This window comes from Vulpes lagopus, chromosome 2 (genome assembly GCF_018345385.1).
Source record: "Vulpes lagopus strain Blue_001 chromosome 2, ASM1834538v1, whole genome shotgun sequence".
Lineage (NCBI taxonomy): Eukaryota > Metazoa > Chordata > Mammalia > Carnivora > Canidae > Vulpes > Vulpes lagopus.
Window position 1 is genome coordinate 64,674,722 of NC_054825.1, and position 22,481 is coordinate 64,697,202.

General features: G+C 35.6%; 1 protein-coding gene across 4 annotated transcripts in view; it reads left to right on the plus strand.

Annotated features, from left to right (window-relative positions):
- DMXL2 (Dmx like 2) overlaps positions 1-22,481 on the plus strand; it is a 157,326-nt gene that overhangs the window by 132,347 nt on the left and 2,498 nt on the right. Inside the window, exons 27-42 of one of the 4 annotated variants that reach the window (XM_041743964.1) lie at positions 2,320-2,450; positions 4,585-4,833; positions 6,828-7,006; positions 9,395-9,525; positions 10,062-10,147; positions 10,750-10,951; positions 11,763-11,880; positions 15,111-15,173; positions 15,946-16,032; positions 16,116-16,237; positions 17,625-17,763; positions 18,433-18,493; positions 18,620-18,747; positions 19,266-19,343; positions 20,611-20,702; positions 21,344-21,396. In XM_041743964.1, coding sequence (XP_041599898.1) covers positions 2,320-2,450; positions 4,585-4,833; positions 6,828-7,006; positions 9,395-9,525; positions 10,062-10,147; positions 10,750-10,951; positions 11,763-11,880; positions 15,111-15,173; positions 15,946-16,032; positions 16,116-16,237; positions 17,625-17,763; positions 18,433-18,493; positions 18,620-18,747; positions 19,266-19,343; positions 20,611-20,702; positions 21,344-21,396 — 1,919 coding nt within the window. The remainder of the gene's footprint in view (positions 1-2,319; positions 2,451-4,584; positions 4,834-6,827; positions 7,007-9,394; positions 9,526-10,061; positions 10,148-10,749; positions 10,952-11,762; positions 11,881-15,110; positions 15,174-15,945; positions 16,033-16,115; positions 16,238-17,624; positions 17,764-18,432; positions 18,494-18,619; positions 18,748-19,265; positions 19,344-20,610; positions 20,703-21,343; positions 21,397-22,481) is intronic. The other 3 variants (XM_041743965.1, XM_041743966.1, XM_041743967.1) reach the window with 3 other exon arrangements.

Consider the following 22,481-nt stretch of genomic DNA (forward strand, 5'->3'; position numbering starts at 1 on the left):
TCCAGAGTGGCTGCGCCAGTTCGCATTCCCACCAACAGTGCAAGAGGGTTCCCCTTTCTCCACATCCTCTCCAACATTTGTGGTTTCCTGCCTTGTTAATTTTCCCATTCTCACTGGTGTGAGGTGGTATCTCATTGTGGTTTTGATTTGTATTTCCCTGATGGCAAGTGATGCGGAGCATTTTCTCATGTGCATGTTGGCCATGTCCATGTCTTCCTCTGTGAGATTTCTGTTCATGTCTTTTGCCCATTTCATGATTGGATTGTTTGTTTCTTTGCTGTTGAGTTTAATAAGTTCTTTATAGATCTTGGAAACTAGCCCTTTATCTGATAGGTCATTTGCAAATATCTTCTCCCATTCTGTAGGTTGTCTTTTAGTTTTGTTGACTGTATCCTTTGCTGTGCAAAAGCTTATCTTGATGAAGTCCCGATAGTTCATTTTTACTTTTGTTTCTTTTGCCTTCGTGGATGTATCTTGCAAGCAGTTACTGTGGCTGAGTTCAAAAAGGGTGTTGCCTGTGTTCTCCTCTAGGATTTTTTAAAAAATGTTTTTATTTATTTATGATAGTCACACACACACAGAGAGAGAGAGAGGCAGAGACACAGGCAGAGGGAGAAGCAGGCTCCATGCACCGGAAGCCCGACATGGGACTCGATCCCGGGTCTCCAGGATTGTGCCCTGGGCCAAAGGCAGGCGCTAAACTGCTGTGCCACCCAGGGATCCCTCCCCTAGGATTTTGATGGAATCTTGTCTCACATTTAGATCTTTCATCCATTTTGAGTTTATCTTTGTGTATGGTGCAAGAGAGTGGTCTAGTTTCATTCTTCTGCATGTGGATGGATGACCCAGATTTAAATGAGTTATATAAATAAGTGAAAAGTTTGTAATATAAATAGAATCACATTAAATGTATATTAAACATATGCCTAGATTTTTTTTCTTATAAATTCAGCAGTTTTTTTGTGAGAAGACTTGATATTGCAAAAGGAATTAGCCCTTCAAAATGGCCTGTACTCTGCTTTTAGTCCAGTGAGGCCATGTCTAAGTAGTTACAAAGATTTGGAAATGTAAATGAGGAACAAAGTTTATTTAATTGTTTTTTTTTAATTTTTTATTGGAGTTCAATTTGCCAACATATAGCATAACACCCAGTGCTCATCCCACCAAGTGCCCCCCTCAGTGCCCATCACCCAGTCACCCCAAACCCCCGCCCACCTCCCTTTCCACCACCCCTTGTTCATTTCCCAGAGTTAGGTGTCTCTCATATTTTGTCACCCTCACTGATATTTTCACTCATTTTCTCTCCTTTCCTTTTATTCCCTTTCACTAGTTTTTATATTCCCCAAATAAATGAGACCATATAATGTTTGTCCTTTTCCAATCGACTTATTTCACTTAGCATAATACCCTCCAGGTCCCTCCATGTCGAAGCAAATAGTAGGTATTTGTCGTTTCTAATGGCTGAGTAATATTCCATTGTATACATAGACCACATCTTCTTTATCTATTCATCTTTCGATGGACACCCACCGAGGCTCTTCTACAGTTTGGCTATTGTGGACATTGATTGTCTGAATGATCAAAGACAACTTGTTTGATACAAGTCACTGGTTAAAATGGCACCAGATGAGAGTTCAAATAAATATTTTTAAAATGTGTATTTTCTTATTCTTAGGCTATGATTGACTCAAGGGAGTTAGCTTTACTTTCTGCTTTTGTATTTTCCCTAGCTCCACAAAGATGAGGGAAGTAAATATGGAGGTACATTTGGCTTTAGGATCAAATATTTCTAATACGATTCTCCATATTTTAGTTCATACTTTAATTCAAGGTTAAACTCGTACAATTTTAGAGCTAAGAAAATAGTACCCAGAAACTTGAGTCTAGTACCAAAAAGTAGTCTCCTTACTCTCAGATTCTGTTTTCTTTTCTTTTTTTTTTTAGTAAAAATGGCTGAATTTAGAAAAGATTTTCAAGTATTAAGTAGCGTCTGGAAAAGATTTTTAAAAAGACTAAATGTCATACTCCTGAAACCAATATTACACTATATGGCAACTAACTAGATTTTTTTCTTCTTTTTTTTTAAAGTAACCTCTGTGCCCAATGTGTGGGGGCTTAAATTCATGACCCCAAGATCAAGAGTCACATGCTCTACCAACTGAGCCAGCCAGGCACCCCTTCACTAACTGAATTTAAATAAAAACTAGGAACATGATTTTAAAAAGCCTAAATGTCATCATGATAAACATCTAAAAGATATATATATAGTACAGTCTATCTCTGTTAGAATGCTAAATAACTGAACCTTATTTGTATTAGCAGTCAAACAGAAGGAAACCAGTTTACAGGAATGGCTTATCAAGGACTTCTTTTAAGTGATCGCCGAAGACTAAGGACAGAAAGTATTGAAGAACATGCAACACCGAATTCTTCTCCTGCTCAATGGCCTGGTGAGAATTTAAGTGTTTTTTGTTTGTTTGTTTGTTTGTTTTTGTTTTAAATCTTCTATTTGGTAATTCCGTTTTAAAAACTTACTAACTGGTTTCCTGATTGTTGTTCTTTGTGGATTTGGTGAATGGTTTTTTATTTGTTTGTTTTTTGATGATGTTTTCTGCCATGGATTAGGAATTCTTAAGTACTGTAATGTTGTCTGAAGACTCAGAAAGTTAAGGCTTCAAAACCCAGCTGTGTTGACCCGCATAAAAAAGCAAGGTTTAACATCTTTCATAAGGGTGAGCACATCCTCTTCCTTATCTGTAGAAATCCTAAGTTAGAGAGCAGTATCACAGAGATATTTTCACAGTTATATCAGAGAGACTGCAATTATTCTCGAGTGTAAATTTGTATGTTGGGATAAGAGTGACCATTATGTGACACTTCTGTCAGTCCTTCTCTGTCTCTCGTTAGCTTTCTCTCTCATTCTCCATATCAGTTATTTCAGATCTTCTCCACTTTCTTCACACCTTTTTCTGGTCTGCTGTGTCATTTAGTTTTTACTGTGTTTGCTCTATAACTGTGAGTTTACATGTTAATGATGGTAGTGAAAAATGGCAGTAGAAAAAAGTGACAAACTCACAGTGTTTATTTAAAATTCATTTATACAAAAAAAAATAAAATTCATTTATACATGTTTTTAGAAACATTGTCTTCATTTTAATTTTTTTATTGAAATAAGTGAGACTTCCAAAAAGTTGTAAAAACAGTACAAAGAGTTTTCGTTTAGCCTTCACCCAGATTCTCCAAATGTTAGCATTTTGCCATACCTGCCTTAGCATTCATCCCTCTCTCTCATTCTCACCCTCACCGTGTGTATGTGTGTGTACATAGGTATTTTTTCTGAAGTGTTTGAGAGTAAGTTACAGATTATGATATCCTTTTACATCTAAGTATACCAATGTGTCTTTCCTAAAAACAGACACTCTCTTATATAACCATAGCACAGTTTTTCAAATTCAGCATCTTAACATTGATACGGTATTGTTCTTCTAACCTATAGATCTTTCAGAAATTTCACCAGTTGTCCCACTCAATGTCTTCCATGTAACATTTAGTTGTACTATCTCATGAGTCTCCTCTGATATGGACTAGTTATTCATTCTTGTTTTTGGTCTTTCATGATTGACACTTTGAAGAGTAGTAGCCAGTTATTTTTTAGAATGTCCCTCAATTTGGGTTTTGCTATCTTTTTTTTTCTTTCTTTCTTTCTTTCTTTCTTTCTTTCTTTCTTTCTTTCTTTCTTTCTTTCTTTCTTTCTTCTTATTTTTTTTTTTTAAGATTTTATTCATGACAGAGAGAGAGAGGCAGAGACACAGGCAGAGGGAGAGGGAGAGAAGCAGGCTCCATGCAGGGAGCCCGACATGGGACTTGATCCGGGGTCTCCAGGCTCACACCCCGGGCCGAAGGCAGCGCCAAAACCGCTGGGCCACTGGGGCTACCCTGTCTTTTTCTTTCTTTCTTTCTTTTTTTTCCTTTTTCTTAATATTAGATTCGGGTTATGTATTTTTGGCAAGGTTATCACAAAAGAGATACTGTGCTATTAGTGCAGAATATTAAGAGGCACATGATGTCAGTTGGTTCCATTACTGGTGCTATTCATTTGTTAAGGTACTTTCTGCCAGATTTCTCATTTACTAAGCTACTATTTCTTCTTTGAAATTAATAAGTTTCTTTTGAAGAGATAGTTTGAGACTGTGTAAAATACTATACTTTTACCCACTAATTTTAGCATCCAGTGATGATTCTTGCCTGAATCAGATTATTACTGTGAGGATTCCTGGATGGTGATTTTTTTTATATATAATTTTATCATTCCTTCTACTTTTAGTTGAAATTGTACTATGAGGAAGAGCTTTCCTTTCTCTCCTTATTTATTTGTTCACTCATTAATAGCATAAACTAATAGATTCTTATTTCATTCCATAAATTATAATCCATTTCTATCATTTATTTTGTTGCTCAAATTATGGATACAATATATATTATCTAATATAGATACATAATTTTGGTTAAGTTACAGATTTGGATTTTTTTTTCTTCTAGAGCTTTCTTCTGATATACTTACTATGATATTATATACCCTTACAGGTGTGAGCTCACTCATTAATCTCTTGAGTTCGGCTCAAGATGAAGACCAGCCAAAATTGAACATTTTGTTGTGTGAAGCTGTTGTTGCTGTTTACTTAAGTTTATTGATACATGCTCTTGCTACAAATTCCTCCAATGAATTGTTCCGACTTGCAGCCCATCCATTAAATAATCGAATGTGGGCTGCTGTTTTTGGAGGGGGTGTGAAACTTGTTGTGAAACCTCAAAGACAATCAGAAAATATTTCTGGTAAGATAAATTTGATACAATAATGTATATAAATGTAAATGATTTCCAGGATTAAAGCTAAAGTAAAAAGTTTTAAGAATTTTTATTTTGAAGATCAGTGATATTCAAAATATATCACTTTGGTTAGGATAGTAAATAACTAAACTCATGTTTGAATAAAAATATTTTTTCAGTTCAATATTTTTTAATAAACCAGGACAAATTTGAGGAAGATAAAAAAGGAAATAGAAAATAGGTAAAGATAAGTAAGAAGAATGTTAAGGAATAGAAAGGGAAAAGGATAGTTTTTAGAGAAAGATTTAAATAAAACCTCATAATCAATATAGAACATATCAGCAGTTGGCTTCAGATTAGGTTTATGATCATGTGCAAGAGAGCTTTTCCAGTCATGCCTATGGTTTTTGAAATTCCATTTCCTGTCTTTTATTCTCTTCCCTTATGTACTAGAATGTATTTTTTAATCCCACTTTTTAAGATGGTAGGATATGGTAAGATGTGGACTGATGATGTGGAAAAGGTTTCTATCTTGGTGCCAAAACATCATAATTTATCCTTAGAAATTATCCCATTACAGTGAGGAACCAGTGGTACAAAGAGTTTAAATGGAACTGGTTCTAATCTCTGTCCTTGCTGCTGAAGGTTAAATTCTTTTTTAAAAAAGATATTTATTTATTTGAGAGAAAGAGCATGTGCATGCAGGTGGGGGCGGGGGGGGGGCAAAGTGGGAAGGGTAGGTAGAAGGAGAAAGGATCTCAAGCAGACTTCATGCTGAGTGTCGAGCCTAATACAGGGCTCGGTTTTACAACCTTGAGATCATGATCTGAGCCAAAATCAAGGCTGACACAAAAGAGACTAGAGTTGTTTTTTTTTTTTTTTAAGATTTTATTTATTTATTCATGAGAGACACAGAGAGACAGAGAGGCAGAGACACAGGCAGAGGGAGAAGCAGGCTCCATGCAGAGAGCCTGATGTGGGACTCAATCCTGGGACTCCAGGATTACGCCGTGGGCCGAAGGCATCACCAAACCCCTGAGCCACCCAGGGATCCCGAGACTAGAGTTTTTATTTTTATTTTTATTTTTATATTTTTTAAAGATTTATTTATTTATTCAGTCAGAGAGAGCGGGAGAGAGGCAGAGACACAGGCAGAGGGAGAAGCAGGCTCCACGCAGGAAGCCTGATGCGGGAATCGATCCTGGGTCTCCAGGATCACACCCCGGGCTGCAGGCGGCGCTAAACCGCTGCACCACCAAGGCTGCCCGAGACTAGAGTTTTTAAAGAGGAAAGAGGGAATTCACCTAAATTGTTTGAAGGAGATATGATTGGTGCTGGTATAGCTACAGTTCCCCTGATCTGTATGTGATTGGTTGCTAAGACTAATGCTACCATTTATGTCCTTTCCAAATGCGGCAGGTGCCTTGGCTTTTAGTGGAGTTCAGCAACAGCTATGAAAATTGGAGACAGGACATAAACCCCACTTCAAGATCCTCCTGGCTCCATTTTAAATAACCTTCTTAGCGATGCTGACTCCATTTGATTCTATCATCCTCATTCATTGAGGTTTTAGTCACTGGTTTCTGTCGTCCCTTCCTCTTTTCACGTTGAACTGCTGCCTTCTTTTTAAAAGGCATGCTTTACACATCCTGTATCTTCAGTGAATCCTTGAACAGCATAACCAGAAATAGTCATTCAAGCATTAATGAATATGCCATTTATTTAATTTGTTATACATAGAATTACTTTGTTACTCTGTATAGCATGCAGGCTCCTTCATGGCAAGATACTCTTTTATGTTCTATCCTCATCTGCATCTCTGCCATGATTGCTGGAAAACAGATGCAGTAACTTGGAAAGTTTAGAAGCACAGATAGAAGTAATTTAGTCTAAACTGAAACATGGCAAGAATAGGTTGAAAAGAAAAGTTAATGTTAACTCTTTGAATTAGTAATGGAAAATAAATGCTGTCTTTTTTTTTCTCTTCTGTCTTTATTCAGCACCTCCTGTTCCTTCTGAGGACATAGATAAACACCGTAGGAGATTTAACATGCGAATGTTAGTCCCTGGAAGACCTGTAAAAGATGCTACCCCACCACCAGTGCCTGCAGAGAGACCATCTTACAAAGAAAAATTTATTCCTCCTGAACTTAGTATGTGGGATTATTTTGTTGCAAAGGTAAGAGGTATGAGAAGCACAAGTTTTATATGTGTTTATTTTATTCATTCTTTTGTATGCATTACATAGGAATGATAAGGCAGTTTCTCAGTTGAATAAATACAGTTTATTTTTATTTCTATTATTTTTTAAAGATTTTGTTTATTTGAGAGGAAGAGAGCTGAGTGAATAAGAGAGCACGAGCAGAGGGGAGGGGCAGAAGGAGCCAGTGGAGGGGGGAGCAAACTCCCCACTGAGTGCAGAGCCCAACATGGGGCTGCATCCCAGGACCCCAGGATCATGACCTGAGCGGAGGCAGATGCTTAACCCACTGAGCCACCAAGGCACCCCAAATAACTATAGTTTAGATATTTAATTTCTCAAGTCCAGAAACTGAATAGCCATTCAGGGATGATCAGATACATGGTGATTATCAGATACTTGATATGGGTGAAACTGATGAAAATCTGTATGGGATTTAGGTCTAAAACAGAAGTCAGATTTATTAACATATAATCAGCATCATCATTTTCTAGTGATTGAAATACTTGTATCTGCCATCTACGTTCTCTTCATCTAATTATTAGTAGTTCCCTTGGTCAGCATGAAATTAGAGCAAGAGGAGATGGATGGATATTTTGGGGTTTCATGAGGCCATATAGCCCATGACATACCTGTTTCTTCAAAGCAGTCACAACTCTGGAGATCAGAATACTCCTGGTGACTAGACCCATTGTAGTTCCATTTCATACCACATTGGGTACATGCTGCTAGTACTTGCTTTCTGCACTTTGCTTTTTCAAGCTGATCACCTTTCTTCTATTAATATTTCCCTCTTTTCATCATGCCTCCTCCCATTTAAAAATTTTATTAGACCTCAGAGTTCTTGAGATATTGATCCCACTCTGCTTTTGGTAGGCTAAGCTCATCTTTAGAAAGTCTTTCAAGGTGAGTTTTAAACATTTGTTTTTGTTATCCTGTCTTTCCTTTCCTCCCACTTCTGTTATCTTTGTCATAGATTAAATATACTTTTTTTGGACTATATATTTCCATTGATCAGTTATTTCTTTTAATTACTTTATTATCCACTAAAAAATGGTATCTTTCACCTTAAGAAGATTTCTCAGCTAATCTTGTCTATTTTTCTTCCCTATGAAACTTTAGAATCATTATGAAGCTTCAAAAAAGGAAAAGAAATCCTCAGGGGGATTTTTATTACAATTAACTTAAAACCTATAAATTAATTTGTAAAGAATTATAGTTTTACATGTCTCAGTCTCCTTATATAGCTTTTAGAAGGATTTTTGATTTCCTTCACTATAGGTCTCTGACAATTTTCATAGTTTTTCCTTTGGTATTTATGTTTTTCAGTGTGTCTTTTTTTCTTTAGACTTTTCTAACTAGTTATGTAGATATATAAGAAAAAGTCTTGATTGTTAATATTTCTGTCACATATATTTTATTATTTAATTTTTTATTGAATTTTAGGTGACATGCAGTGTTAAATTAGTTTCAGGTATATAACACAGTGACCCAGTAATTGTATATACGTTATATTGTACTCACCACAATAACTGTAGTCATTAGCTGTCACCATACAATATTATTACAGTATTATTAATTAATATTCCCTTATGCTATACTTTTCATCCCCATGAATTATTTATTTTATAACTGGAAGTTTGTACCTCTTAATCCCCTTCGCTTATTTTGCCCGTCTCCCACCCCCTGGCAACCACCAGTTTTTTCTCTGTATGATTCTGTTTCCATCTTTTGTTTGTTTTTTATTTTTATTATTTTTTAAAAGATTTTCATTTATTTGTGAGAGAACACACATGATTGGGGGAGAGGCAGGGGGAGATAGAGGGGGAAGCAGATTCCCTGCTGAGTGCGGCTCAATCCCAGGACCCCGAGATCATGGTTTGAGCCAGAATCAGCTGCTTAACCAACTGAGCCATCCAGGTCCCCCAGTTTGTTTATTTTTTAGATGCTACATATAAGTGAATCATATGTTAGGTACTTGTCTTCTGTGTCTGACTTATTTCACTTAGCATAATACCCTCCAGGTCATCCATGTTATTGCAAATGGCAAGATATCATTCTTTTTAATGTCTGAGTAATATTTCTCTGTATGTGTGCCATGTCTTCTTTATATGTTCATCTATCAATCAGTGGACACTTAGGTTGCTTCCGTTACTTGGCTATTGTAATTAATGCTGCAGAAATGTTTACATTGTATCTAGCTATTCACTTATTTTATGGAATCTGAGAATTTTGCATAGTCTTTTTGACTTTTCTAGGTCTAGTATTACTTGTGAAAGGAAATTTTTACTTAGAAAACACTTAAAATGTTCAATATTAAGATAAAAACCAATCATGTATTTAAAAAATAACTGTCTTTTATTGCAGCCGTTTCTCCCTTTGTCTGATAGTGGTGTTATATATGATTCTGATGAAAGCATTCATAGTGATGAAGAAGAAGATGATGCTTTTTTTTCAGATACACAAATACAGGAGCACCAAGATCCAAATTCTTATAGGTAAATAAGGATTCTCTCTCTCTCTCTCTCTCTCTCTCTCTCTCTCTCTTCTGGTAAAAAAAAATCCTGATGTTAGTAATTTTAAGTAATAGTATGAATTTATACAAGAACTGACTTCTATTTTCAGGTTAGTAATTCTGTACCTTTGAGGTAAATTTCTAGACAGTAGAATCTTTCATATCTGGTTTCAAAGAATAGCTTACATGTAGGGGAGAAACACATTTTTAGTGAGAGAAAGTGCATAACTTATTTGATGTGCTTTTAGAACTTATATATATTCATTGATATGCTATTAGATTCCATGTGACTGTGTGGTAAATCTTTTTCTATTAGGTAATTTTCAGATCTTCTAAGTATGATATATTGTTATATATTTTCTATTTACAGAGCCTACAAAGGTTTAAATTTTAGAAAAAAACCCAGCTTTTTTCTGGGTTGGATATTGGGTTAAACAATTGACAGGAATCATTATTATGCTTCTCTCCTGATGTTATTTTCAGTGAAGGAGAATTTGTTTGTTTATTTCCCTTGAACAGCTGGGCTCTTCTGCATTTGACAATGGTTAAGCTAGTACTTCACAATGTCAAGAATTTCTTTCCCATTGCTGGATTGGAATTCTCTGGTAAGTAAGTAATGTACTTAAATACAGTAAGTAAGCATCAAGTTTCTCTTCATAATAAATCTATACAAAAGAGCATTTGGTACTAAAAATGGGAGATTTTTAGAAAGATTTTATTTATTTGAGAGAGAGAGCATGAGCAGTGGGGAGGAGCAGAAGGAGAGGAAGAAGCTGAGCAGGGAGGCTCAATCCAGTGTGATCATGACCTGAGACAAAGGCAGATTCCTAACCGACTGAACCACCCAGGCACCCCAAAAATTATAGATACTATGTATTGTGTGTATTTTGTATACATATTGTGTATGCTTGTATATTTTGGGCTCTGGTCTATGGTTTTAATTCATGCATGCCAAGAATCATTGTTTACCCACAGGGTTCAAAGAGCAGGAAATCAGACTAGAGAAGCAACACATTTTTCTCAAAGAGCTGGCTTTCTGTTTGTTAAAAGCACTAAGAATCCAATATGTATATAAGATTAACATTTTCAGATTTATTTGTATTTTCAGAGGTTTGGGCTCTAAAAATTCAGATTTTTAAAATATGTGGATGGTGATCAGCATTTTTTTTTTAATCAAAGCAAGATGACATTTTCTATTGCCTTTTAGAGTTGCCTGTGACATCACCATTAGGTATTGCTGTGATTAAAAACTTGGAGAACTGGGAACAGATTTTGCAAGAGAAAATGGATCAGTTTGAAGGTCCACCCCCTAACTATATCAATACCTACCCAACTGACCTTTCAGTAGGAGCTGGACCAGCTATTCTTCGAAATAAAGCAATGCTAGAACCTGAAAATACTCCATTCAAGTAAGGATGCTTATAATACTCATGAGAGTGTAACCTGGTTTAACTTTTCTGGAGGATAGTTTGGCAAAATATGCCCATATCATGCTTATATAAAAATACTCACAACTTTGAACCTGCAATTCTGTTTCTAGCAGTATATGTTAAGGAAAACAAATCTGGATAGAAAACATTTTTCCCAGTATTACCTATAGTTCGGAAGATGTTACTTTTATAATCAGAAAAAACAAATCTTGTATTTTTGCCATTATTTAAGAACCCATACAGAAATATTTTGGAATAATAATCTACATATGCAAACAAGGTGCTGCTGATGCTTTGGCAGTAGTTTATCAGTAAACACAGTGTTTTTTTTCACATTAAGGTTTTTTTATTAATGTTTTGATTTTCTATTTGCCCCCTACCTGTCCTTTGGATTAGCAGCATGCTTTTTGTGAGGCACCTGTCCCATAACGAAAAGTATTGCTGATAAACTTGGAAGAGCAAGGCTTTTTAGCTTTGTCGGGCTATTAAAAAATGAAATCTGTGACTTTATATTCATTGGTGATATTATGTAACCAACAGAACCCGTTCTACAGTATCATACTGTAACTTTTTTTTACTTTCAACCTGTTCATTCAGAGAACCTGTAATTAGAGAATGAATTGCTAGATGAAGGAATGATTTTTAAAATAACTAAAAATTAAAAGAAAATTATAAAATTTTGTTGAGCTTGATGATGCAACTTATTTGCAATAGATAATGGATTTTTTTTAAAGTTTTGCAAGCATATTTTCTACAGAGTAAAATAGGATATGTTAATTTTTTCTAATAGATCCCGGGATTCTTCCGCACTTCCAGTCAAACGGCTGTGGCATTTCCTTGTTAAACAAGAAGTCCTTCAAGAGACATTTATTAGATATATTTTCACAAAGAAAAGAAAACAGAGTGAGGTATTTGAAAAAAATTTTCTGTTGTAGTTTTTGTTTAGTTTTAACATTTTTAATGAAGTCAGTGCTTGATTTACTTTTTGCTTGGGGTAAAAGCAAGCATACATTGCTTGCTTTTCATACATTGTGGGTAAATAGTTTGCCAGACTACAATGAATTTCTTTTCTAAGACTAAATCTCATAATTTTCATTTTATAACAATGAAGCAACATAGGTCTCTTGGTAAATCATGTATAATCAAGTGAAAATTGGTACTTCCTTTGCAGTACTTGGCCATTGGGCTTTTACAATTAATCCTGTGATGGATGATTTGGTTAATTTAATATATAAATGAGCATACTCTATATTATGATTCTATGAATATCATTTAATTAGAATCTAACATAGCCCATTAAAAGCCTCTTTTAATTAACAATTAAAAATGAACAGGATAAACTTTAGAAGCAGGAAATTCAGGATAATTTTGTGAAAGAATAAACTACAGAAATACCAGTATGATATGAAGTTTGCTCTCACAAAGTGAGGCAGAGTTCTGCATTGCACAGTGATTTTTAAGCTAAATATAAATTAGGAATGTAATGCCATACAGGGTTCAACAAGAATCAGGAATTTGGGCGACTGGTACTTTAGAACTTAAAGTTATCTCTTCCTTATAAAATGAGTGGTGCACAGTTCTGTTATATGAGCATATCAGTCCATTTGACTGCTTAATGAGGTAATGGGCATTTTGGAGAGTGTTCAGAACAGAGTGTCAGATGACGTTAAAGATTTGGCAAACAAAATCTATGAGAGAAGAGCAATGAATTGTATTTCACTTAGAAAAGTGAAAACTGAGAGGGACACTTTACATGGCTCAGTTTTCCAAGGTAAAATATAGAACTGCGTCTCCATTTTCCCCATACCTGGGGTAGCAGGACCTACCCAACTCATTCTCTTCATTAGTCACCCACACCTAGATGGTAATTGTGGTCAGCATTTTGAATAGTCATTTATTTTCTGTATGGATTTAAGGTTATGTACCTAAATGAAGTAGGGGAAATGAGCTGTGGGGATTCTTTTGAGTCTTAGAGAAGCCTTTTGGATAACAAGATCCAGATGGTATTGAAATCATTGGTGTGTAGGGTTTGTCAGGGAAATCACAGAGCCAAATTCTTCGCCTCTTTTATTTGGTCCACTGTTACAGTATTTCCTATATGATGCTGGGTACAAATTCTGTAAAATAAGATCTAGAAATCTAAGAAATAGATTTAACATAAAAGATACGTTATTATTTCCAGAAAGCCAATATACTGAAGGATCTATTTTTTTGAGTGTTTAGTTCTTCAAATTATTAAATATAATGACTCATTGAAAATATACTTTAATTATTCATAAGGTTTGTAGCAGTGATTTGGTTGGATTGTCAGAGCTTTGGAATACAGTGGGAAGCCAGGGGTCTAGATTGCTGGGACCCTCAGTCTTGTCTTCAGGATCAGACCTGTCCTTTCAGGTTTCTGTCTTCTTTAAGCTTCTCCCTCTTTCTGCCTCTTAGTCTCTGTGTTCTTGGCATCAGCAGTCCACGCTGTGTGTTCTCTTCAAATTTTCTACCAGCAGAGGGTCTCTATGAAGAGGGAGATGGGATACAGATAAATTGAACATTTCTTAAAATGCTGTGTAAGCATTGGTTGGCTCCACAGATGGGAGGTAGATGGTGAGAGTTTGGACGGGAGGAAGAATTTTTATCATAGACCCTTTTGTACCTTTTCAATTTCAAATTATTGAAAGGAATTACTGTCTTGTCCATTGTTATCCAGTTGAACTTCCTGTGATAATGGAAATTTATATCTGTTCTATACAATATAGTAGTTAGCAGCCATATATAGTGAGCACTTAAAATGTGGCTAGTGTGACTTGACTTTAAGTTAAATGTAAATGGTCATATATGGTCAGTGGCTATTGTACTGAACAGCACAGATCTGCTAAAAATTTGTTTTCATCAAGGAAAAAAATTGAAAAAATGTTAAAGCTGTTAAGATAAAAACTGGTCACTAAGCTCAGAAATATGGAACATTTATCAAAACTATCTAGTAAGAGTGGTTTATTTTTTTAAATTGTTAAATAGGATTTTGGTACTCATTAATTTGATAAATTCAGTGAATTGACAAACTAATCCTAAAAGTTCTAAAATGTTGCCTTATTTTAAAAAATTACTTAGAAAATTAACCTGCAAAAAAAAAAGAAAGAAAATTAATCTGCGAAATGCTGATATTTTAGATATATTCATCGGAAGATACTTTTACTCATAGAATATATTAAAGAAGAATATTCTGTAAGACAATTTTTTGTGAACTCAATAAATATTGCAAACTCAACTACTTGATTAAAGGCAAACAGGTTCTTCAGCAGTTTGGCTTTTGCTGATTGGGCCTTGCACACATTTACTTTTTTGTCATTGTCCATTGCAGCAGCCCTTAGATTGCTGAAGGCATGCACAGAGAATTTGGCCCTTTTGACTAAAAGTGAAGCAGCCACTTCTATAAAGGTATTAGGAAGAGTGTGTTGCTCTGATCAAACCTTCACAGGTTTCCACAGCAGAGCAGAACTGTTCTTTCTGATTGTAGCCATCCTTAATGACCCTGTCATCAACCAAGAGCAAGCTCTTTATGTGATTTCTTTCCTGTGCCCCATTTAATTAAACATTTCTTTACTTACAAGGAGAAAAATTCGATTATAGTAAATAACTGATGGGAATTCTAATCCCTGACTCCTCCTTCGTGGATATATTTCTTATGAGTATGAGTGAATGATTATGATTACTTTGAATCTGTGTTCAGAAATAGTTTTAATTTGTACTTGAAATAACCTGTAGGATAGGGATTTATATTTATGTAGTATAGAATGCAACTTCTCATTCAGGTAGGTTTTATTTTAGAGATTGTAGCTTAAGATAGTATTTTACGTTACATAACTGGTATTCAAATAACTCTTTTATTTTGAAACACAGCCTTTTATATATGTAGTGGTCACATTAATTTTAATTTTGCTTGTTTTGCTTTGTGTTGTGTTCATCTGATGACATCGTGTTTTACTCAGTTTTTCTTTCTTGATTTTGTGCTTTAAAAAGGAAAGTTTACAAATTCATTTTTACCATCTTTAAGTTATGGATTGACCATTTTAGTTTGAAATTTTTCATTCTCTTTGTAATTTCATTTCACGCATGTGTTTTGTATTTGTGACGGTGTGGTGTTATTTAGTCTGTAGAAGAACATGTGGAACAGGTCAAACAAAACTACGTAGCAGAAGATTACCGCAGCAAGGTAGTGTTCCATGCTCTTGTATTTAGCTCATTCTCAATGTTCAAGGAGCTAACCTTCATCTCTAGTACTAACCATGTTGGCTAATCAGAATACTCATTGCTCTCATACACGTCAGTGGCATAGGTTAGGAAATACACCACTGTTTCCGACTTGTTCTTCCTAAGCATTGGTACTTCTCTTTCCTTCTTCCTGTTCCATCTTCACATGTTCACCTTGCCAGTCTGTTCTCAAACATGGTTGTTTTATCTCTCCTCCTTGATTCTGCATCTTCTTTCCTTCCTGTCACCTTTGACCCTAAGCCAGTGCACCTTCTCATCAGTCTCTTTTATCCTTTTCTAACTGTTCTTTACAGCTTTTACTTATTCCCATCTTATTATCCTATTTTAAAAATGTTTAATTTCTCATATGACTCCTTTGACTTACCCTCTTTCTCCTCCACTCTTTGCCTCTTGATGCATTCACATTCTTACTGCAATATCTGCATGCTTTTGGAAGAGATGCGAGCGGTATATTGCTGTTACAAATACTAATGAAAAGTATGCTAGCTATCTCTCATCACGATGGAAATCTTTATAATCGGGGTAATAACAGGGCATCAGAGAATTTAAGCTAATTCCAAAGCTAATTCTCAACATACTAAAATTCCTTTCTTCTTCCTGCTGCTATTACATTTTCTTCGTACCCTTACGAATTTTAATTAATTTTTGTGGAATATGTGTGTGTGTCACATGTTGCTGTATGACAACTGAAACTGCCAATAAACATTTTGTAGGTTGAAGCTGATCTGGGCTATCCAGGTGGAAAAGCGAAAATCATTCATAAGGAATCGGATATGATCATGGCATTTTCCATTAATAAGGTAAAATTAAAATCATTATAAAGATTGTACTCTTTGTACTCTTTTTAAGTGAAATTGCTTTAATTTTTGACTCTGCTTTACAGGCGAACTGTAATGAAATTGTCTTGGCTTCAACACATGATGTACAAGAACTCGATGTTACTTCTCTTTTGGCCTGTCAGTCATACATATGGATTGGAGAAGAGTATGACAGGGAATCCAAAAGGTTAGTCTGTCTTGTGTAGTCCATTTAAAATGAGGCTTTCTTTAAAAAGAACCCCTTAAATCGTTATGCATATGATTTGAATTATCTTGAAAAGTATATATGTCTCTTCCTTTATTTAGGTAGGAGACAAACATATAATTTGTTTAGCTGCCAATAAAAGGCTCTTCTTACATCAATTAACAAATTACCCATACTTCTTCCATCAGACATGGAAGTATTCATAGTTTTGGAGTCAGAATAATCACGAACACCAAAGCCTAATGCCGGTAACTACAACATTGACATTTAAGCCCAAAGAAATGTCAGGAATTACATACTATTCAGTAAATTTGGCTGATTTGGCTGATTTAGTTATCCCAATCAGATAACTAAAGTAAATAGCAGAATCCAACAACATATTAATTAGACTAATAAGTCACATTTACTGAGTAATTATCACTTTTTTCTTGATTATTAACTGATAAACATACCTTTTTTACAGATAAAAATGTAGACAACTCTGCTTTTCATTTTTTTTAAATTTTTATTTACTTATGATAGTCATCACAGAGAGAGAGAGAGAGAGAGACATAGACAGAGGGAGAAGCAGGCTCCATGCAGGGAGCCTGACATGGGATTTGATCCCGGGTCTCCAGGATCACGCCCTGGGCCAAAGGCAGGTGCCAAACCGCTGCGCCACCCAGGGATCACCAGCTCTGCTTTTCAGTAAAGCTGTGGGTACTGCACCAACAGTATCTCTCAATACTTTCCTATTTTGGGGTTCCTCTTCCATATCTGTCTTCCCTCTTGCTTTTATGCAGATTCTTGGACATTTTATGTGCTTGAGAATGGTGCATCGTAGCCTCTCACCTTGTTTTGTCGGGTTTTCTGTTTTGTTAGCATATAATATTACTAGGTTTCAGTATCCTGCTTCAGAATTGATGTAACCATGTAATATGATACAATCCATCATAAAATTTGCTTTAACATTTTTATGTGATGATTACTAATACTTGAAATCTTAAAACTCAGATTTCTTTAAAATGTATGAATTTGATGCATGGGATACCTGTATTTGAAGAGACCTTATAATCTTTTCCCATACATGATAAAAAGAATGCTTGTGTTAAATCCTTGAAAACAAACATTTGTTCTAGCCTGTACAGCAGTAAAATTGCCCCTGAAGAACATTAGATCTATACATTTTGTCTTAGGAGACAAAAGTGAACCAGTACTAAAATTTAAAATTGCCTTTGAATAGAAACTACACCTAAGTTTTTCTTATGGATATTTTTTCATTCTCTATAAGTAAAGACTGTTCTATTGGGTACATAAGCAGTCCTGTAATTGGAATTTGTGTTTAAGAGAAAATGGAACTTTCACAGTAACACACAAATATTTTTCACAGTTCAGATGATATTGATTATCGTGGTTCCACTACAACTCTTTATCAACCCAGTGCAACATCCTATTCAGCAAGTCAGGTGCATCCACCTTCATCTCTGCCATGGCTGGGCAGTGGACAGACTAGCACTGGAGCTAGCGTGGTATGTTTTTTTTTTTTACTATTAGGTATGGTTTCTGGATGTGGACTCACTCAAAAATAAGTTGAAATCACTTTGACTTAGGAATGATCCTAAAGATCAGGGGCAGTGACTCGTTATAACCCCATCATAATAATAGCTAAGATAGCGTGACTGTGTCAGGTGCATGCTTTCCCTCACAACAACCCTAGGTGGTAGGTGCTTTTATTATCTCCCATTATCATTTTATAGATGAGCAAACTGAGAGGCACCAAGTGGTAAAGCAGAGACAAAGAGGAGTTGTGTCTACTACAGGTGTTTGAAAAATATATCTATAATGTTGTTGTTAGTCACTGTAGCTAATGGGGTCCCACTGTCATGTTCTGAAGACTCTAGAGATACTCCTGATTGTCCTCAGGGAGGGCACTTGGAGGAGAGTTCCCTTTGTCACTCGGTGAAGCCGCTTGGTATCTGCCAGTCCATAGGGGCCAGGGCTATGCCAGTAAGTGACTGGTTCTGCAGCCTGTTTGGACAGGTGTCAAATGTGAAGTGGTTCCAAAAACCTACAACAGGGCATGTGTGAGTAATAATTGAATTGTAAGAGCATAAAGATTATGAGAATTGGAATTGGCCTGAAGTGTATTATTATCTATTCTATGATGCACAAAATGAATTTTTTATCTTCTTTTATAGCTTATGAAAAGGAATCTACATAACGTTAAGAGAATGACGTCCCACCCGGTCCATCAGTACTGTAGGTGTTTTATTTATGATCCAAGGCATTGTATAGGCCAATGTCGTTTTGAAGTTCATTTATAGAATGGGAAATATTGGAACTCTTTAGCTTTTTCATATATTGTGCTTTTCCTTTGTGTTTCAGATCTTACAGGTGCTCAGGATGGTAGCGTACGAATGTTTGAATGGACACGACCTCAGCAACTTGTCTGTTTCCGCCAAGCCGGCAACGCAAGAGTTACCAGGTTATATTTTAATTCACAAGGCAACAAGGTTGGTTCTTGAGACTTACTGCTTAATTCATGTGAAAAATATATTGAGTATATGGTTAGTAACACTACATCTAAAAACCAATTCAGTGACCTGGATTTATGCTGGGCAGGCAGTTTATTGGTGTCTGCTTAAATACACCCTTGCTTCCCAATAAAGCACAGCTCTTCAAAATTCTGTATGGCTCAATCATCCACTTAAAGATATTAAATACTATGAAGGTAAAGAACTCTTTCTGTTGAGTGTGTTGGTGGTACCTATAAGCACAGTCAAGCACCTGAGAGAAACCTTCCAGTTTCTTACTAAATTATCTTAGAGATGTTTGGAGGAAAATGAAATAGGTACAGAAAAACACTTAAAAGGTTGAAGGATATTTATAGGGCCTGACTTTCTTGGGAACTACAGTAATAGAAATAGGTGTTGGCAGGACGTTAAGTGATGTTTGAGTGACTCTTCATCAATGATTTGCCTTCAATATGCTTACTAAGAAGCTGTGTCTAATATTTATGCCATTCTTATAGTGTGGTGTTGCAGATGGAGAGGGTTTTCTGAGTATCTGGCAAGTAAACCAAACTGCATCAAATCCTAAACCTTATATGGTAAGTATCACTCAGCACTCCCAGAGAACATAGAGGCTTTTTTGAAAACTCTAACTTCTTGATAGATTTCTAATATAGTACCTAAAATGAATCACTATAAAATTCTAACAGGTTGTGTGTATTCTAATTTGCTCCCAAATTTTTCTTACTGGTTATAAATTAACCAATCCCAAGAGGGCATTTCATTCATTAATACAAACCATATTGAAACATTTGGTGATGCAGACAAATATATCTTTGCTTGGTGGGGGCTCCGGTATGATAGGAAGGCTGGAAGGTAGTGCTATCTTGTGCAGAACTTCTGGCTTCATATATACTTTAATTTTCTTTTCTAGACTATATATATGTTTTTAATTATGTAGATGAGACAAGATATTTCTCTTAAATTAGTACCCTGTACACTCTCATAAAGGCTTTACAGAATTGGAAGTAATCTTGAATCTATCCTTTGCCTTCACTCAGATTAATACCATGATAATTCCAAACCAAATAATGTCTCTTTTAAATACCTGGACACCCCCCTGAGTCTTTGCCTCCAAATTTGTATTCATTCACCTGATCTAATAAGAAAAGTCATGACTGGCTCAGTAAATTATTTCCCCTGGTGCTTGGAATATCCTTAGGAGTGGTTATGGGCAGCCATAAGCCTGCAGATTATTTGCAGGACCTCTTTTGACCTTGTTTTTATTATTGCTAAAAATCCTCACGTGGAAGGGAAGGCGAAGGCAGGAATGTGGAGGTGGTAATAAAGGGTGGATATAAAAAAAATAAAAAATAAAAAAAAAATAAAGGGTGGATATTTGCATTTAGGTTACAAAATTAATATGACTTGAGTTCTTCACATTGTAGTCTCAGACTACTAGAGGGGCATGTAGGAGTTTCCCTCCTTGGGTTATTATTGTTTATTATGATACAGGTTATTATGGAAAGTTTATTAAATGTATTTGAGATTATTAACACTGAGTTTGACTGGGCCCTTAATGTATTGAAATGGCTTGGTTAAGTTCATCCTGTTCCTTTGCTAGATAATCTAAAGAAAAGCCCTATAATTCTATATTTTTACCAACTCTTCCAGTTTTAAAATATTATTGGATATTAGCTAAATATGCAAATAATAGGTAATTTCTTTTATCACTTATTCTTTATTCTAGGTTTTTAACAACTGTTCTTAGTTCATGCATATACTACTAGCAGAACTGTGTGTTTGTTGCGATACTGGAATATCTTGGACTTTTAGGTAACATCATTTGTACTTTGTTTCTTGTAGAGTTGGCAGTGCCACAGTAAAGCCACAAGTGACTTTGCATTTATTACCTCTTCAAGTCTAGTTGCCACATCTGGACAGTCCAATGACAATAGGTAAGTTGACAGAAGCATAATAAGAAATAAGCACATTTTAAGCAGAAAGGTATTCTTGCTACAAAGTATGGATTTTTTTCTTTTTACCTAGAAGAGTTTTTCCATCTCAGGAATATAAAAACTTTGTTGCATAATTCTTAGTACTTTTCCTTACCAAAAAGAGAAAAGCAAATACTCCTAAGGTAGGCTTTCAATAAGCATATGTGATTGTTAAAAGCTTTTTTTTTTTCTCCCTTCCTGTCAGGTTCTTGAGACTCTATAGCCATCATTGATGCTCAGTATGTTTCTTTGACCTGACACTGCTTTCATTTCATTGGCAACACATGCCATGAATAATACCTCTAATTTCCTGGCAGTGGTAACCCCTGGGGCTCAGAACCATCCCTTCTTCCCAGGAAATTCTCTTTCCCTCCAGTGTAATGGAAAAGTTGAGGGGTTGGGGATGAGATGGCAGAGACATGTGGGACAATGTGAGACAGGACTGTGTGGTTCAGAAAAGATAAACTCTTAGACATATCCCCAGCTTCTTCCCCTGTCCTAGTTGCTTAATAAATAAGTATAAACAAAAGAGGTAGTAAGATGCAATGAGTAAAAACCAATAACAAAAAGCACATCATGAATCGTTGTGTTCTCTCTTTAAGAAACGTTTGCCTCTGGGACACACTGATATCACCTGGAAACAGCCTCATTCATGGTAAGTGAGTTAAGGTCTGTGATCATTTTTTTAATACAATATGAAGGAATGCTTTCCTGGTTTTACTCTAACCAGTGTTTTGTTTTGTTTTGTTTTTCGTGTGTCGTAAATGAGTATCTGGCTATCTCGCTGAGGTAAATACCCAGCTAGCATAGAATAGTCTTTGTTTTGTGTTCCATTTAGAAAATATGGTATGGAGATTGGTACTACTACAGAGCTTTTTAGGAATTAGTTGCAAAATATTTGAGCTCAATAGAAAGGAAATATTTTAACCTTATAAGAACAAGAAATATGAAGAATGCCATTTAAGTATTATTAAGTATTATTCCTTTTAAGACAGTTTTCCCAATTGGTGCCTTAAAGATCCCTTTCTCATATGATACTGTTGAGAGAAGGCCCCATGTTCTAGTATATTTGGGCTAAACATAGCTAGGTGGATTCTTTTAAAGAAAGATTTTTCAGTCTTTTTTTATATGGATAGACATTTTGAAAGTATAGTTGTTTCTGTTTTATCTGTTTGCAGTTTTTAAACGTTTTATTTGAGAGAGTGAGAGCGCAAACAGAGGGAGGAGAAGCACACTCCCTACTGAACAGAGAGCCCAACGTGGGACTCCATCCTAGGGCCCCAGGATCATAACCTGAGCCGAAGGCAGTTGCTTAACTGAGCCACTCAGGTGCCCCATGATTGCAGTTTTTTTTTTTTCTGTGAATAATTAACAGCTCTTAAAGATTTACCACATACTGGTTTAAGGCTTTAATTATATTAAAATGCAGAGAATCCTGGGAAAGCTAACTCCTTATCTTGTAGCTGGTCATTTTCACACAACTGTAGTTGAGTTTGTTACTTACCTGACAACAACTTGCAATGAGTCTGTATGGGCAGGAACTAGGATACAGTAGATTCTTGTCATGGTGGGGATTAATGTGGTGGCTGAGTGGATCACAGAGAAGCTTGGTCTCCTCTACAGGTTTTGCTTCTACAGGCTTCTTACAAGGCAGTGTAACTTAGTTTGGGCTTAACATTTAAACTCCCTGCACGTGTTTTCATATTGAGGTTACAGATAAGAACATTTTTTCTGTCACTG